At 46.3% G+C, this 15583-nt stretch overlaps 1 protein-coding gene across 1 annotated transcript; it reads left to right on the plus strand.

Moving 5' to 3' along the window:
* The first annotated feature begins 737 nt into the window (after positions 1 to 737).
* On the plus strand, positions 738 to 15339 carry ugcg (UDP-glucose ceramide glucosyltransferase). The gene is made up of 10 exons (XM_079656770.1): positions 738 to 1325; positions 2921 to 3056; positions 3516 to 3618; positions 3698 to 3799; positions 4064 to 4176; positions 4253 to 4431; positions 6760 to 6846; positions 11736 to 11843; positions 13621 to 13699; positions 13862 to 15339. The coding sequence occupies exons 1-10, from the start codon at positions 1228 to 1230 to the stop codon at positions 14030 to 14032; spliced, it is 1176 nt and encodes a 391-aa protein (XP_079512896.1). The 5' UTR covers positions 738 to 1227; the 3' UTR covers positions 14033 to 15339.
* The last annotated feature ends 244 nt before the right edge of the window (positions 15340 to 15583 follow it).

The following is a 15583-nucleotide window of genomic DNA, read 5'->3' on the forward strand; positions in this document are numbered from 1 at the left end:
CAACTGGCAGTTATGTAGGCACATTGTTATTGTTTCTTATCGCTGTGTGATTCAAAGAATAAACACAAATAGCACGATAGGCAATGAAAAACTTTATTTGGTACCTTCATACACACAACACAACATTAGAATGAGCTTTTATCAACGCCTAGATGGTGATAACCTGTCAACATGACAGGAAAATCCACATGACATTAATACAGAGCGGGCAGAACCCAAATCTAGCTCCAGTGCCGCACGAAACATGTTTTCGATGGACGAGAGGGAAAATGGAACGCACACGCTATTTGTTGTTTATTTATATCACAGTCTGTTCTTCTTCTCTGTCTTCCGGTTGTTGCCTCTTTTGAATGACGAATACACACTACCGCCGCCTGCTGGTAAGGAGAGTTATTGCCACTCACGCACTGAAGTATTTGCGGTGTGTTCCTGTGCGACACATGGCCAAGACGCAGGAGAACACGGCGACGCAACAGCCGGCGTCGGCGAGTCCTCTGGTGACTGCTTGATTTGTCAGGGCCTTTAGGGGGCACTGGCCCCCCTTGCCCCCCCTAGAACCGCCCCTGCCTGGCTCCCCCCCATTTCGAACAGTGGTTATTCTTTATTATTCACCGAGTGTGAACGCATACATGTGTTTTTATTAAATTAACAGTATTTTAATCAAAGCTGTTATTTTCTACTTTTTATATCACGACAATAAAGTAGAACATGAAAAATAAAACCAGACCTCACAAACATTAGAAAGACAGCTGATAAAAACGCAGCTTTTATTTTGAAGGGGACCGAATAGCTCTCTGTTGCAACAGCGCTCCCCGGTTGGTCAGCTGACCGTCGGGCGGTCTGGTGACATCAAGTCCGCAGCTTAGCACCGAGACCCGGACCTACCACTGAGACCCGGACCCACCACTGAGATCCGGACCCGACGAGATCCGGACCCACCACCGAGCCGGTTTCTGAGCCTCCTGACCCGGACCCGAGCCTCTCTGTGGAGCTCCTGAAACAAGCCGAGCTCTCCCCTCCCGGAGCCGGACCCTCCTCTCTCTCTCCCCGGTCCTCGGCTCCCCTCCTCTCTCTCTCCCCGGTCCTCGGCTCCCCGGTCCTCGGCTCCTCTCCTCGGCCCCCTTCCTCTGGTCTCTCCTCTCTCCGGCTCCTGGTCCCAGTCCTCGGCTCCTCGATCCCCTCTCTCTCCCCTCTCTCTCCTCGGGTCTCTCCCCTCCTCTGGTCCACATGTCGCTGCTGGATCTGTGCCTGCAGGGCCTGGCCGTGTTCGGCTTCATCCTGTTCGGCGTCCTGTGGCTCATGCACTTCATGTCCATCATCTATGTGTGAGTGATGCTAAGATAGGCTAAGCTAACAATTTGCCATGTCCCTCATATTTGTGTGTGAGGTTAGGTTAGGCTAACCTCCGCTAGCTCCCCGTTAGCAGAGCTCCGCTCTGTGTTATTATAGATTAGCTGTATAGAGACAGATATCCCAAGGGGGTACAGCGTGGTGGGGCGTTTTCCTGTCAGTTAGCTGCTAACCCGTTAGCTCTGCCGCTAACTATTACTGTTAACTGCTAGCTATGCTGCTAACTGTTATTGTTAAATGTTAGCTCTGCTGCTAACTGTTATGGTTAAATGTTAGCTCTGCTGCTAACTGTTATGGTTAAATGTTAGCTCTGCTGCTAACTGTTATTGTTAAATGTTAGCTCTGCTGCTAACTGTTATTGTTAAATGTTAGCTCTGCTGCTAACTGTTATTGTTAAATGTTAGCTCTGCTGCTAACTGTTATGGTTAAATGTTAGCTCTGCTGCTAACTGTTATTGTTAAATGTTAGCTCTGCTGCTAACTGTTATGGTTAAATGTTAGCTCTGCTGCTAACTGTTATGGTTAAATGTTAGCTCTGCTGCTAACTGTTATGGTTAAATGTTAGCTCTGCTGCTATTAATGATATCCATTAAACAGAAGCAGCTGTTATTAAACGGTTCTGCTATTATTTCCTGTTCCTCTATCAGCTTATAAACACCTGAACATCAGCAGGAGAGGACTCTTTAAAGTAGAGACACAACATACTGATATACACCTGAACATCAGCAGGAGAGGACTCTTTAAAGTAGAGACACTACATACTGATATACACCTGAACATCAGCAGGAGAGAACTCTTTAAAGTAGAGACACTACATACTGATATACACCTGAACATCAGCAGGAGAGAACTCTTTAAAGTAGAGACACTACATACTGATATACACCTGAACATCAGCAGGAGAGGACTCTTTAAAGTAGAGACACTACATACTGATATACACCTGAACATCAGCAGGAGAGGACTCTTTAAAGTAGAGACACTACATACTGATATACACCTGAACATCAGCAGGAGAGGACTCTTTAAAGTAGAGACACTACATACTGATATACACCTGAACATCAGCAGGAGAGGACTCTTTAAAGTAGAGACACTACATACTGATATACACCTGAACATCAGCAGGAGAGGACTCTTTAAAGTAGAGACACTACATACTGATATACACCTGAACATCAGCAGGAGAGGACTCTTTAAAGTAGACACACTACATACTGATATACACCTGAACATCAGCAGGAGAGGACTCTTTAAAGTAGAGACACTACATACTGATATACACCTGAACATCAGCAGGAGAGGACTCTTTAAAGTAGACACACTACATACTGATATACACCTGAACATCAGCAGGAGAGGACTCTTTAAAGTAGACACACTACATACTGATATACACCTGAACATCAGCAGGAGAGGACTCTTTAAAGTAGAGACACTACATACTGATATACACCTGAACATCAGCAGGAGAGGACTCTTTAAAGTAGACACACTACATACTTCACGTCTCCTGGTTTCCTCACAGTTTGTTCCTGCAGTATAAACATTGTTCTCCCCCCCCCCCCCAGGCGTCTGCACTTGCACAGGAAGAGGTCGGAGGTCAAAGGTCAGATGGCCGGAGTCTCTCTGCTCAAACCGCTGAAGGGCGTCGACCCCAACCTGATCAGCAACCTGGAGACCTTCTTCACCCTGGACTACCCCAAGGTACACACTCACACACTGTCATGGCCTGGCTCTTGGCCATAACACAAAGTGTGGAAAGGACAAGAATATATATAAGAAAATATATTTATGAAGCAGAACTCAACGGGAACAGAAACTAACATAAAGGCAAGGCCTAAGTCTAAGCGAGAGTGGGCACCCTATTAGCAACGCCCTGAGGAGCACACACACACACACACACACACACACACACACACACACACACACACACACTTCCTGATTTGATATAAAGCGTCTTTGAGCGTTAGGAAAAGCGTTATAAAAATCCTGTGTGTGTGTGTGTGTGTGTGTGTGTGTGTGTGTGTGTGTGTGTGTGTGTGTGTGTGTGTGTGTGTGTGTGTGTGTGTGTGTGTGTGTGTGTGTGTGTGTGTGTGTGTGTGTGTGTGTGTGTGTGTGTGTGTGTGTGTGTGTGTGTGTGTGTGTGTGTGTGTGTGTGTGCAGTACGAGGTGCTGTTGTGTGTTCAGGATCAGGACGACCCCGCGGTGGATGTGTGTAAGAAGCTCTTGGGGAAATACCCCAACGTTGACGCCCGTCTGTTCATCGGTGAGAAACGGCCCACTGTTTGTTTCAGCTAGCTACATGTAGCCGTTAGCCGCTAACGTTAGCACGTGTTGGTTCTCAGGGGGGAAGAAAGTTGGAATCAACCCCAAGATCAACAACCTGATGCCGGGCTACGAGGGAGCGAAGTACGGGCTGGTGTGGATCTGTGACAGCGGCATCAGAGGTACCCACTGGAACTCTGAGCTAATGCTTGATCTGTTTTATTTGTTCTATGTCCTATATTTATATATATGTGTGTGTGTGTGTGTGTGTGTGTGTGTGTGTGTGTGTGTGTGTGTGTGTGTGTGTGTGTGTGTGTGTGTGTGTGTGTGTGTGTGTGTGTGTGTGTGTGTGTGTGTGTGTGTGTGTGTGTGTGTGTGTGTGTGTGTGTGTGTGTGTGTGTGTGTGTGTGTGTGTGTGTGTGTGTGTGTGTGTGTGTGTGTGTCAGTGAAACCTGACTCCCTCACAGATATGACCAATCAGATGACAGAGAAGGTGGGGTTGGTGCACGGCTTGCCGTACGTTGCTGACCGTCAGGGCTTCGCTGCCACCCTGGAACAGGTGATGCTAACGTTAGCGTCCAGCAGCTCCCTGTAAACCATAACAACCTCTCTGCTAACACATGCTAACCCCCCAGGTGTACTTCGGGACGTCCCACCCCCGCTCCTACATCTCGGCCAACGTGACGGGGATAAAGTGTGTGACGGGCATGTCGTGTCTGATGAGGAAAGACGTGTTGGACCAGGCCGGAGGATTGGTCGCCTTCGCCCAGTACATCGCTGAGGATTACTTCATGGCTAAAGCCATCGCTGACAGGTTAGCACGTTAGCACCTGAGCATTCCTTCATATTGAACATGCATTAAAGAGCCTATTATAAATAATAATAATAATAGATTTATTTTGTTAGCGCTTTTACAGGTGCTCAAAGACGCTTTACAGATATAGTGAAGAGAAGAAAGGAACAACAAATAAATATATAATTAGAGTTAAAGTTAAATAATACAAAAACAATCACACATGAAAAGCCAGATTGAAGAGGTGAGTTTTCTGAAGGGGGTGAGGTCGGTGCAGTCTCTGATGGGCTGGGGGAGTGAGTTCCAGAGGGAGGGGGCAGCGACGGAGAAGGCTCTGTCCCCCCAGGTCCGGTGATTGATGTGGGTGGGATGGATAGGAGGTTGGCTTCTGATGAGCGGAGGCAGCGGGAAGGGGTGTGGCGGTGTAGCAGGTCTGTGAGGTAGGGGGGGGGGGGTGATGGTGCAGCAGGTCTGTGAGGTAGGGGGGGGGGGTGATGGTGCAGCAGGTCTGTGAGGTAGGGGGGGGGGGGTGATGGTGCAGCAGGTCTGTGAGGTAGGGGGGGGGGGGGTGATGGTGCAGCAGGTCTGTGAGGTAGGGGGGGGGGGTGATGGTGCAGCAGGTCTGTGAGGTAGGGGGGGGGGGGGGTGATGGTGCAGCAGGTCTGTGAGGTAGGGGGGGGGGGGGTGATGGTGCAGCAGGTCTGTGAGGTAGGGGGGGGGGGCCTGGTTGTTGAGGGCTTTGTGAGTAATGAGGAGGACTTTGAAGTGGATTCTTTGAAGGACGGGGAGCCAGTGGAGGTTCTGGAGGATGGGAGTGATGTGGTCTGGGGAGCGGGTGTGGGTGAGGAGGGGGGCAGCAGAGTTCTGGATGCAGTTCATGAGGAGGTTGGATGGTATGCCGTAGAGATGCTGTTGCAGTAGTCGAGTCGTGAAGTGATGAATGCATGAATCAGGTTTCAGCAGCAGAGGAGGAGAGTGAAGGGCGGAGACGGGCAATGTTTTTGAGGTGGAAAAAGGCGGTCCTGGTGATGTGATTTATGTGGTGGTTGAATTTGAGCTGACTGTCAGGGGGGGGGAGATAGAGTGTGGCTGTCAATGGTGAAGTTGAAATTCTGGATGTCTTTGATACGGGATGGGGGGCCGATGATGATGATGTCTGATTTGGCACTGTTCAGTTGGAGATAGTTTGTTTGCATCCATGCTTTTCTTTCTGAGAGACAGTTGGTGAGAGTGGAGTGTGTTGTGGGGGTGATGGTTTTTGTTGAGATATAAAGTTGGATGTCATCGGCGTGGCAGTGAAATTGAAGGTTGTGGCGACAAATTATTTTGCCAAGGGGGAGCATGTAAAGGATGAAGAGGAGGGGGCCAAGCACCGAACCCTGGGGGACGCCTTGGGACAGAGGAGGAGGAGGTGCAGTTGTTGATAAACTGATGTCTGTCGGTGAGGTAGGATTTCAGCCAGGAGAGTGTCAGTGATGTTGAGTGATGATTCGAGGAGGGACAGCAGGATGGTGTGGTTGATGGTGTCGAATGCTGCGGTGAGGTCGAGGAGGATGAGGATGTTCAGGTTGCCGGAGTCAGAGGAGAGGAGGAGGTCTTTGTGATTTTCAGAAGAGCTGTTTCTGTGTTTTGATCGGAAACCGGATTGAAATGGCTCAAAGAGGTCAAAGAGGTCAAAGAGGTCAAAGAGGTCGTTGGAGCTGAGGTGGGATTTTAGTTGTGAGGCAATGACACGTTCAAGTATGTTTGAAAGAAAGGGGAGATTTGAGATGGGCCGGAAGTTGGACATGATGTCAGGTGTGAGTCCAGGTCTTTTGAGAATGGGTGTGACAGCAGCCAGTTTGAGAGAGGGGGGAACTGATCCAGATCTGAGGGAGGAGGTAATGATGGTGGCGATGAGCTGGGAGATGGCGGGGAGGCTCTCTTTAACACATTTGGAGGGCTTTGGGTCAAGTGTGCAGGTGGAGTTCATTCCAGTCATGAAGTGGGACAGTTGCATGGGGGTCACAGGGGAGAAGTGGGACAGGGGCTGTGAGGTGAAGGGGGGGGAGCCAGGAGGGGAGGTGGGGGGTGCTGGTGAGGGTGTCAGATTGCTGTAAATGTTGCTGATTTTGGTTTGGAAAAACGAAAGGAAGGAGTTGCACTGTTCGGTGGTGAAGGACGAGGTGGCGTTGTCACAGGGTTTGAGCAGTTTGCTGATGGTGGAGAACAGACGCTTGGGGTTGCTGGAGCCAGACTGAAGGAGTTGTGAGTAGTAATTAGACCGGGCTGCGTTGAGTGCGTATGTACTGCTGGAGATAGTCTTTGTAGATTATTATGTAGTATTATTATTATGGTCTGTCTCCTCAGGGGCTGGAAGTTCTCCATGGCGACACAGGTGGCGATGCAGAACTCTGGCTCGTACTCGATTGGCCAGTTCCAGTCCCGCATGATCAGGTGACCTCACTACTCCATTTGATTGGCTGTTTTTACTATATATAACCCTAACCCTGTTATTAGAGGTGTGTGTCTCAGGTGTGTTACTAAAGGTGTGTGTGTGTGTCTCAGGTGTGTTACTAAAGGTGTGTGTCTCAGGTGTGTTACTAACGATGTGTGTGTCTCAGGTGTGTTACTAAAGGTGTGTGTGTCTCAGGTGTGTTACTAAAGGTGTGTGTCTCAGGTGTGTTACTAAAGGTGTGTGTGTCTCAGGTGTGTTATTAAAGGTGTGTGTGTCTCAGGTGTGTTATTAAAGGTGTGTGTGTCTCAGGTGTGTTATTAAAGGTGTGTGTGTCTCAGGTGTGTTACTAAAGGTGTGTGTGTGTCTCAGGTGTGTTACTAAAGGTGTGTGTGTGTGTCTCAGGTGTGTTACTAAAGGTGTGTGTGTCTCAGGTGTGTTACTAAAGGTGTGTGTGTGTCTCAGGTGTGTTACTAAAGGTGTGTGTGTGTCTCAGGTGTGTTACTAAAGGTGTGTGTGTGTCTCAGGTGTGTTACTAAAGGTGTGTGTGTGTGTCTCAGGTGTGTTACTAAAGGTGTGTGTGTCTCAGGTGTGTTACTAAAGGTGTGTGTGTGTGTGTCTCAGGTGTGTTACTAAAGGTGTGTGTGTCTCAGGTGTGTTACTAAAGGTGTGTGTGTCTCAGGTGTGTAACTAAAGGTGTGTGTGTGTGTCTCAGGTGTGTTACTAAAGGTGTGTGTGTCTCAGGTGTGTTACTAAAGGTGTGTGTGTCTCAGGTGTGTTACTAAAGGTGTGTGTGTGTGTCTCAGGTGTGTTACTAAAGGTGTGTGTGTCTCAGGTGTGTAACTAAAGGTGTGTGTGTGTCTCAGGTGTGTTACTAAAGGTGTGTGTGTCTCAGGTGTGTTACTAAAGGTGTGTGTGTGTGTCTCAGGTGTGTTACTAAAGGTGTGTGTGTGTGTCTCAGGTGTGTTACTAAAGGTGTGTGTGTGTCTCAGGTGTGTTACTAAAGGTGTGTGTGTGTCTCAGGTGTGTTACTAAAGGTGTGTGTGTCTCAGGTGTGTTACTAAAGGTGTGTGTGTCTCAGGTGTGTTACTAAAGGTGTGTGTGTCTCAGGTGTGTTACTAAAGGTGTGTGTGTCTCAGGTGTGTTACTAAAGGTGTGTGTGTCTCAGGTGTGTTACTAAAGGTGTGTGTGTGTCTCAGGTGTGTTACTAAAGGTGTGTGTGTGTGTCTCAGGTGTGTTACTAAAGGTGTGTGTGTGTGTGTCTCAGGTGTGTTACTAAAGGTGTGTGTGTGTCTCAGGTGTGTTACTAAAGGTGTGTGTGTGTCTCAGGTGTGTTACTAAAGGTGTGTGGGTCTCAGGTGTGTTACTAAAGGTGTGTGTGTCTCAGGTGTGTTACTAAAGGTGTGTGTGTGTCTCAGGTGTGTTACTAAAGGTGTGTGTGTCACTAAAGGTGTGTGTCTCAGGTGTGTTACTAAAGGTGTGTGTGTCTCAGGTGTGTTACTAAAGGTGTGTGTCTCAGGTGTGTTACTAAAGGTGTGTGTGTCTCAGGTGTGTTACTAAAGGTGTGTGTGTCTCAGGTGTGTTACTAAAGGTGTGTGTGTCTCAGGTGTGTTACTAAAGGTGTGTGTGTGTCTCAGGTGTGTTACTAAAGGTGTGTGTGTGTCTCAGGTGTGTTACTAAAGGTGTGTGTGTCTCAGGTGTGTTACTAAAGGTGTGTGTGTGTCTCAGGTGTGTTACTAAAGGTGTGTGTGTCTCAGGTGTGTTACTAAAGGTGTGTGTGTGTCTCAGGTGTGTTACTAAAGGTGTGTGTCTCAGGTGTGTGTGTGTCTCAGGTGTGTTACTAAAGGTCTGTGTGTCTCAGGTGTGTTACTAAAGGTCTGTGTGTGTCTCAGGTGTGTTACTAAAGGTGTGTGTGTGTCTCAGGTGTGTTACTAAAGGTGTGTGTGTCTCAGGTGTGTTACTAAAGGTGTGTGTGTCTCAGGTGTGTTACTAAAGGTCTGTGTGTGTCTCAGGTGTGTTACTAAAGGTGTGTGTGTCTCAGGTGTGTGTGTGTCTCAGGTGTGTTACTAAAGGTGTGTGTGTGTGTGTCTCAGGTGTGTTACTAAAGGTGTGTGTGTGTGTGTCTCAGGTGTGTTACTAAAGGTGTGTGTCTCAGGTGTGTGTGTGTCTCAGGTGTGTGTGTGTCTCAGGTGTGTTACTAAAGGTGTGTGTGTGTGTCTCAGGTGTGTTACTAAAGGTGTGTGTGTGTGTGTCTCAGGTGTGTTACTAAAGGTGTGTGTGTGTGTGTCTCAGGTGTGTTACTAAAGGTGTGTGTGTCTCAGGTGTGTTACTAAAGGTGTGTGTGTGTGTCTCAGGTGTGTTACTAAAGGTGTGTGTGTCTCAGGTGTGTTACTAAAGGTGTGTGTGTGTGTGTCTCAGGTGTGTTACTAAAGGTGTGTGTGTGTGTGTCTCAGGTGTGTTACTAAAGGTGTGTGTGTCTCAGGTGTGTTACTAAAGGTGTGTGTGTGTGTGTCTCAGGTGTGTTACTAAAGGTGTGTGTGTCTCAGGTGTGTTACTAAAGGTCTGTGTGTCTCAGGTGTGTTACTAAAGGTGTGTGTGTCTCAGGTGTGTTACTAAAGGTGTGTGTGTGTGTGTGTGTGTGTCTCAGGTGTGTTACTAAAGGTGTGTGTGTCTCAGGTGTGTTACTAAAGGTGTGTGTGTCTCAGGTGTGTTACTAAAGGTGTGTGTGTGTCTCAGGTGTGTTACTAAAGGTGTGTGTCTCAGGTGTGTTACTAAAGGTCTGTGTGTGTCTCAGGTGTGTTACTAAAGGTGTGTGTGTGTGTCTCAGGTGTGTTACTAAAGGTGTGTGTGTGTGTCTCAGGTGTGTTACTAAAGGTCTGTGTGTGTCTCAGGTGTGTTACTAAAGGTCTGTGTGTGTCTCAGGTGTGTTACTAAAGGTGTGTGTCTCAGGTGTGTTACTAAAGGTGTGTGTGTGTGTCTCAGGTGTGTTACTAAAGGTGTGTGTGTGTGTCTCAGGTGTGTTACTAAAGGTGTGTGTGTCTCAGGTGTGTAACTAAAGGTGTGTGTGTCTCAGGTGTGTTACTAAAGGTGTGTGTGTCTCAGGTGTGTTACTAAAGGTGTGTGTGTCTCAGGTGTGTTACTAAAGGTGTGTGTGTCTCAGGTGTGTTACTAAAGGTGTGTGTGTGTCTCAAGTGTGTTACTAAAGGTGTGTGTGTGTCTCAGGTGTGTTACTAAAGGTGTGTGTGTGTCTCAGGTGTGTTACTAAAGGTGTGTGTGTCTCAGGTGTGTTACTAAAGGTGTGTGTGTCTCAGGTGTGTTACTAAAGGTGTGTGTGTCTCAGGTGTGTTACTAAAGGTGTGTGTGTCTCAGGTGTGTTACTAAAGGTGTGTGTGTGTCTCAGGTGTGTTACTAAAGGTGTGTGTGTCTCAGGTGTGTTACTAAAGGTGTGTGTCTCAGGTGTGTTACTAAAGGTCTGTGTGTGTCTCAGGTGTGTTACTAAAGGTCTGTGTGTGTCTCAGGTGTGTTACTAAAGGTCTGTGTGTGTCTCAGGTGTGTTACTAAAGGTGTGTGTGTCTCAGGTGTGTTACTAAAGGTGTGTGTCTCAGGTGTGTTACTAAAGGTGTGTGTGTGTGTCTCAGGTGTGTTACTAAAGGTGTGTGTGTGTGTCTCAGGTGTGTTACTAAAGGTGTGTGTGTCTCAGGTGTGTAACTAAAGGTGTGTGTGTCTCAGGTGTGTTACTAAAGGTGTGTGTGTCTCAGGTGTGTTACTAAAGGTGTGTGTGTCTCAGGTGTGTTACTAAAGGTGTGTGTGTCTCAGGTGTGTTACTAAAGGTGTGTGTGTGTCTCAAGTGTGTTACTAAAGGTGTGTGTGTGTCTCAGGTGTGTTACTAAAGGTGTGTGTGTGTCTCAGGTGTGTTACTAAAGGTGTGTGTGTCTCAGGTGTGTTACTAAAGGTGTGTGTGTCTCAGGTGTGTTACTAAAGGTGTGTGTGTCTCAGGTGTGTTACTAAAGGTGTGTGTGTCTCAGGTGTGTTACTAAAGGTGTGTGTGTGTCTCAGGTGTGTTACTAAAGGTGTGTGTGTCTCAGGTGTGTTACTAAAGGTGTGTGTGTGTCTCAGGTGTGTTACTAAAGGTGTGTGTGTGTCTCAGGTGTGTTACTAAAGGTGTGTGTGTGTCTCAGGTGTGTTACTAAAGGTGTGTGTGTCTCAGGTGTGTTACTAAAGGTGTGTGTGTCTCAGGTGTGTTACTAAAGGTGTGTGTGTCTCAGGTGTGTTACTAAAGGTGTGTGTGTCTCAGGTGTGTTACTAAAGGTGTGTGTGTCTCAGGTGTGTTACTAAAGGTGTGTGTGTGTCTCAGGTGTGTTACTAAAGGTGTGTGTGTCTCAGGTGTGTTACTAAAGGTGTGTGTGTCTCAGGTGTGTTACTAAAGGTGTGTGTGTCACTAAAGGTGTGTGTCTCAGGTGTGTTACTAAAGGTGTGTGTGTCTCAGGTGTGTTACTAAAGGTGTGTGTCTCAGGTGTGTTACTAAAGGTGTGTGTGTCTCAGGTGTGTTACTAAAGGTGTGTGTGTCTCAGGTGTGTTACTAAAGGTGTGTGTCTCAGGTGTGTGTCTCAGGTGTGTTACTAAAGGTGTGTGTGTGTCTCAAGTGTGTTACTAAAGGTGTGTGTGTGTCTCAGGTGTGTTACTAAAGGTGTGTGTCTCAGGTGTGTGTCTCAGGTGTGTTACTAAAGGTGTGTGTGTCTCAGGTGTGTTACTAAAGGTGTGTGTGTCTCAGGTGTGTTACTAAAGGTGTGTGTGTCTCAGGTGTGTTACTAAAGGTGTGTGTGTCTCAGGTGTGTTACTAAAGGTGTGTGTGTCTCAGGTGTGTAACTAAAGGTGTGTTTGTTTGTGCCAGGTGGACCAAGCTGAGGGTCAACATGCTGCCGGGCACCGTGCTGGAACCCGTGTCAGAGTGCTTTCTGGCGAGCCTCATCATTGGCTGGGCCGCTCATTATATGTTCAGGTACTCAGCCAATCACATTATATCACATCACATGTCACTTGTTAGAGGGTTTCATCCAAAGCGACTCACATACTCAACACTGAGGGCAGCCCCCACAGGAGCACTTTGGGGTGAAGTGTCTCAGGGACACAACGACATGCTGACTGCAGAGGGGTTTGAACCTGAGACCCCCTGATCCCAACACCAACACACTAACCACTGCACCACACGCCTCACAGAGCTTCAACATCAACTGACTGTAGTAGTGTTATAGTATGCGTTTGTACTACAGGTATTAATGAGACATGTACCTGTGCTCAGGTATTACTACAGGTATTAATGAGACATGTACCTGTGCTCAGGTATTACTACAGGTATTAATGAGACATGTACCTGTGCTCAGGTATTACTACAGGTATTAATGAGACATGTACCTGTGCTCAGGTATTACTACAGGTATTAATGAGACATGTACCTGTGCTCAGGTATTACTACAGGTATTAATGAGACATGTACCTGTGCTCAGGTATTACTACAGGTATTAATGAGACATGTACCTGTGCTCAGGTATTACTACAGGTATTAATGAGACATGTACCTGTGCTCAGGTATTACTACAGGTATTAATGAGACATGTACCTGTGCTCAGGTATTACTACAGGTATTAATGAGACATGTACCTGTACTCAGGTATTACTACAGGTATTAATGAGACATGTACCTGTACTCAGGTATTACTACAGGTATTAATGAGACATGTACCTGTGCTCAGGTATTACTACAGGTATTAATGAGACATGTACCTGTACTCAGGTATTACTACAGGTATTAATGAGACATGTACCTGTGCTCTCAGGTATTACTACAGGTATTAATGAGACATGTACCTGTACTCAGGTATTACTACAGGTATTAATGAGACATGTACCTGTACTCAGGTATTACTACAGGTATTATAATGAGACATGTACCTGTGCTCTCAGGTATTACTACAGGTATTATAATGAGACATGTACCTGTGCTCAGGTATTACTACAGGTATTATAATGAGACATGTACCTGTGCTCTCAGGTATTACTACAGGTATTATAATGAGACATGTACCTGTGCTCAGGTATTACTACAGGTATTATAATGAGACATGTACCTGTGCTCTCAGGTATTACTACAGGTATTAATGAGACATGTACCTGTGCTCAGGTATTACTACAGGTATTAATGAGACATGTACCTGTGCTCAGGTATTACTACAGGTATTATAATGAGACATGTACCTGTGCTCAGGTATTACTACAGGTATTATAATGAGACATGTACCTGTGCTCAGGTATTACTACAGGTATTATAATGAGACATGTACCTGTGCTCTCAGGTATTACTACAGGTATTAATGAGACATGTACCTGTGCTCTCAGGTATTACTACAGGTATTAATGAGACATGTACCTGTGCTCAGGTATTACTACAGGTATTATAATGAGACATGTACCTGTGCTCAGGTATTACTACAGGTATTAATGAGACATGTACCTGTGCTCAGGTATTACTACAGGTATTAATGAGACATGTACCTGTGCTCAGGTATTACTACAGGTATTAATGAGACATGTACCTGTGCTCAGGTATTACTACAGGTATTAATGAGACATGTACCTGTGCTCAGGTATTACTACAGGTATTAATGAGACATGTACCTGTGCTCAGGTATTACTACAGATGTTACTGCAGGTGTTACTACAGGTGGTAATGATGTACCTGTGCTCTCAGGTGTTAATGATACATGTACCTGTGCTCTCAGGTGGGACATGATGGTCTTCTTCATGTGTCACTGCCTGGCCTGGTTCATCTCAGACTACATCCAGCTCACTGGAGTCCAGGTACAGTACATGTTTTTATTTTGAAGTGTACATTATATTGTTATAGCTCAACAATTACCAAAATATAAAACTAAATGTAACCAACTTTTGAATAACTTTTGAATAAAAATGGAATCTTTCTGTAATGAGATAATGATGTAAAGAGTGGTGGTTGCCCTGCAGGGCGGCGCTCTCTGCTTCTCCAAGCTGGACTTCGCAGTGGCTTGGTTCATCAGAGAGTCCATGGCCGTGCAGATCTTCCTGTCTGCGCTCTGGGACCCCACTATCTCCTGGAGGACGGGTCGGTACCGGCTACGCTGTGGAGGGACGGCCGAGGAGATCCTGGACGTCTAGAGGGAGGGGGTGTGTGTGTGTGTGTGTGTGTGTGTGTGTGTGTGTGTGTGTGTGTGTGTGTGTGTGTGTGTGTGTGTGTGTGTGTGTGTGTGTGTGTGTGTGTGTGTGTGTGTGTGTGTGTGTGTGTGTGTGTGTGTGTGTGTGTGTGTGTGTGTGTGTGTGTGTGTGTGTGTGTGTGTGTGTGTGTGTGTGTGTGTGTGTGTGTGTGTGTGTGTGTGTGTGTGTGTGTGTCCTGGAGGGGGGGAGAGAGAGAGGGTGTGTGTGGGAGAGAGAGAGTGTGTGTTTGTTTTTATCTATTTATGTTCCTTTGGTGCTAAACTTGTTGATGCCAGAACAAGCCAATGAGACGCCTCGCACTGAACCGCCTGATCTTTGATCAGAACGCCAAACAGCCAATCAGGGAGCAGTCAAAACGCTCCTCCCTGATTGGCTGCTGTACGGAAACCCTGAGAGCTGATTGGAGAATATTCTGCTGACATGAATCCAGACTGAAGGGGACAGGGCCTGAGGTTCAGGTCCAGCTCGTTAGTGTAAATAGAGTTTCTGTTGGGCTCCGAAACATTTTCTCTCCGACTGAGATAGTTCCTCTCCTGAGGAACATCTCGAGGTTCTGTACCTGAACACCTGCTACCTGCTCACACACACCTGCTCACACACACCTGCTTCATTTAAAACTCTGGTTCTCATAAATCAAGAATTATAAATATAATATCACAATGATCGTTTAGAGAGAAAATTAGAACCGAATCCTAAAATCTAAATACCTGAAATCTGAAGATGACCATCAGCAGGTGAGCAGTGTGACAGAGTGATGTCACTTCCTGCTGTTATTACAGGGGTGACAGACAGGTGTGTGATGTCACTTCCTGCTGTTATTACAGGTGTGTGATTTCACTTCCTGCTGTTATTACAGGTGTGACAGGCAGGTCGTCCAATCTAATTTCTTCGTGCCAAAATAGCGGCGAATCAGATCACAGGATTTTACTTTTTATTTGACTGCTTTTGTTAAAGCCCCCCCCCCTAAGAAGATTATTTTAATGATTATTTTAATGATTCCAGTATTAACGGTCACAACATTTAATCTGCAAATAAAGACCAACATTTCAGAGTCGTGTGTGTGTGTGTGTTAGCTAGGGGGTTTGGTTGATGACATCATCGTGAGTCGGACGAACCCGTCGTCCAATAGGATCGTCAGGATTTGTTTGTTTTGTTTTTTTATTGAACTGATCTGTTGTAGTCTGCAAACCGACCAATCACAGAGGGTTGTGTCAACACAGGAACAATAAAGTTTTATCCTTTCAAAACTGCACCTGTGTGTTTGTGCTGCAATCTGATTGGCTGGGAGGACAAAGTGGGCGGGGCTCCAGTAGCTGCGTCATATTCCCAATTATTACTAAACATGTATTTTGTATTTATGCACGTTATGTAGTTATATATCTATTGATGTGTTTATATTAATATAGTTATGTACTTATATATTGATCTGTTTATATACTTATATATTGATGTAGTTATATCTATCTATATTGATGTAGTTATGTTATAGGTTGA

This window comes from Notothenia rossii (genome assembly GCF_949606895.1).
Source record: "Notothenia rossii genome assembly, chromosome: 11".
In the NCBI taxonomy this organism is placed as follows: Eukaryota; Metazoa; Chordata; class Actinopteri; order Perciformes; family Nototheniidae; genus Notothenia; species Notothenia rossii.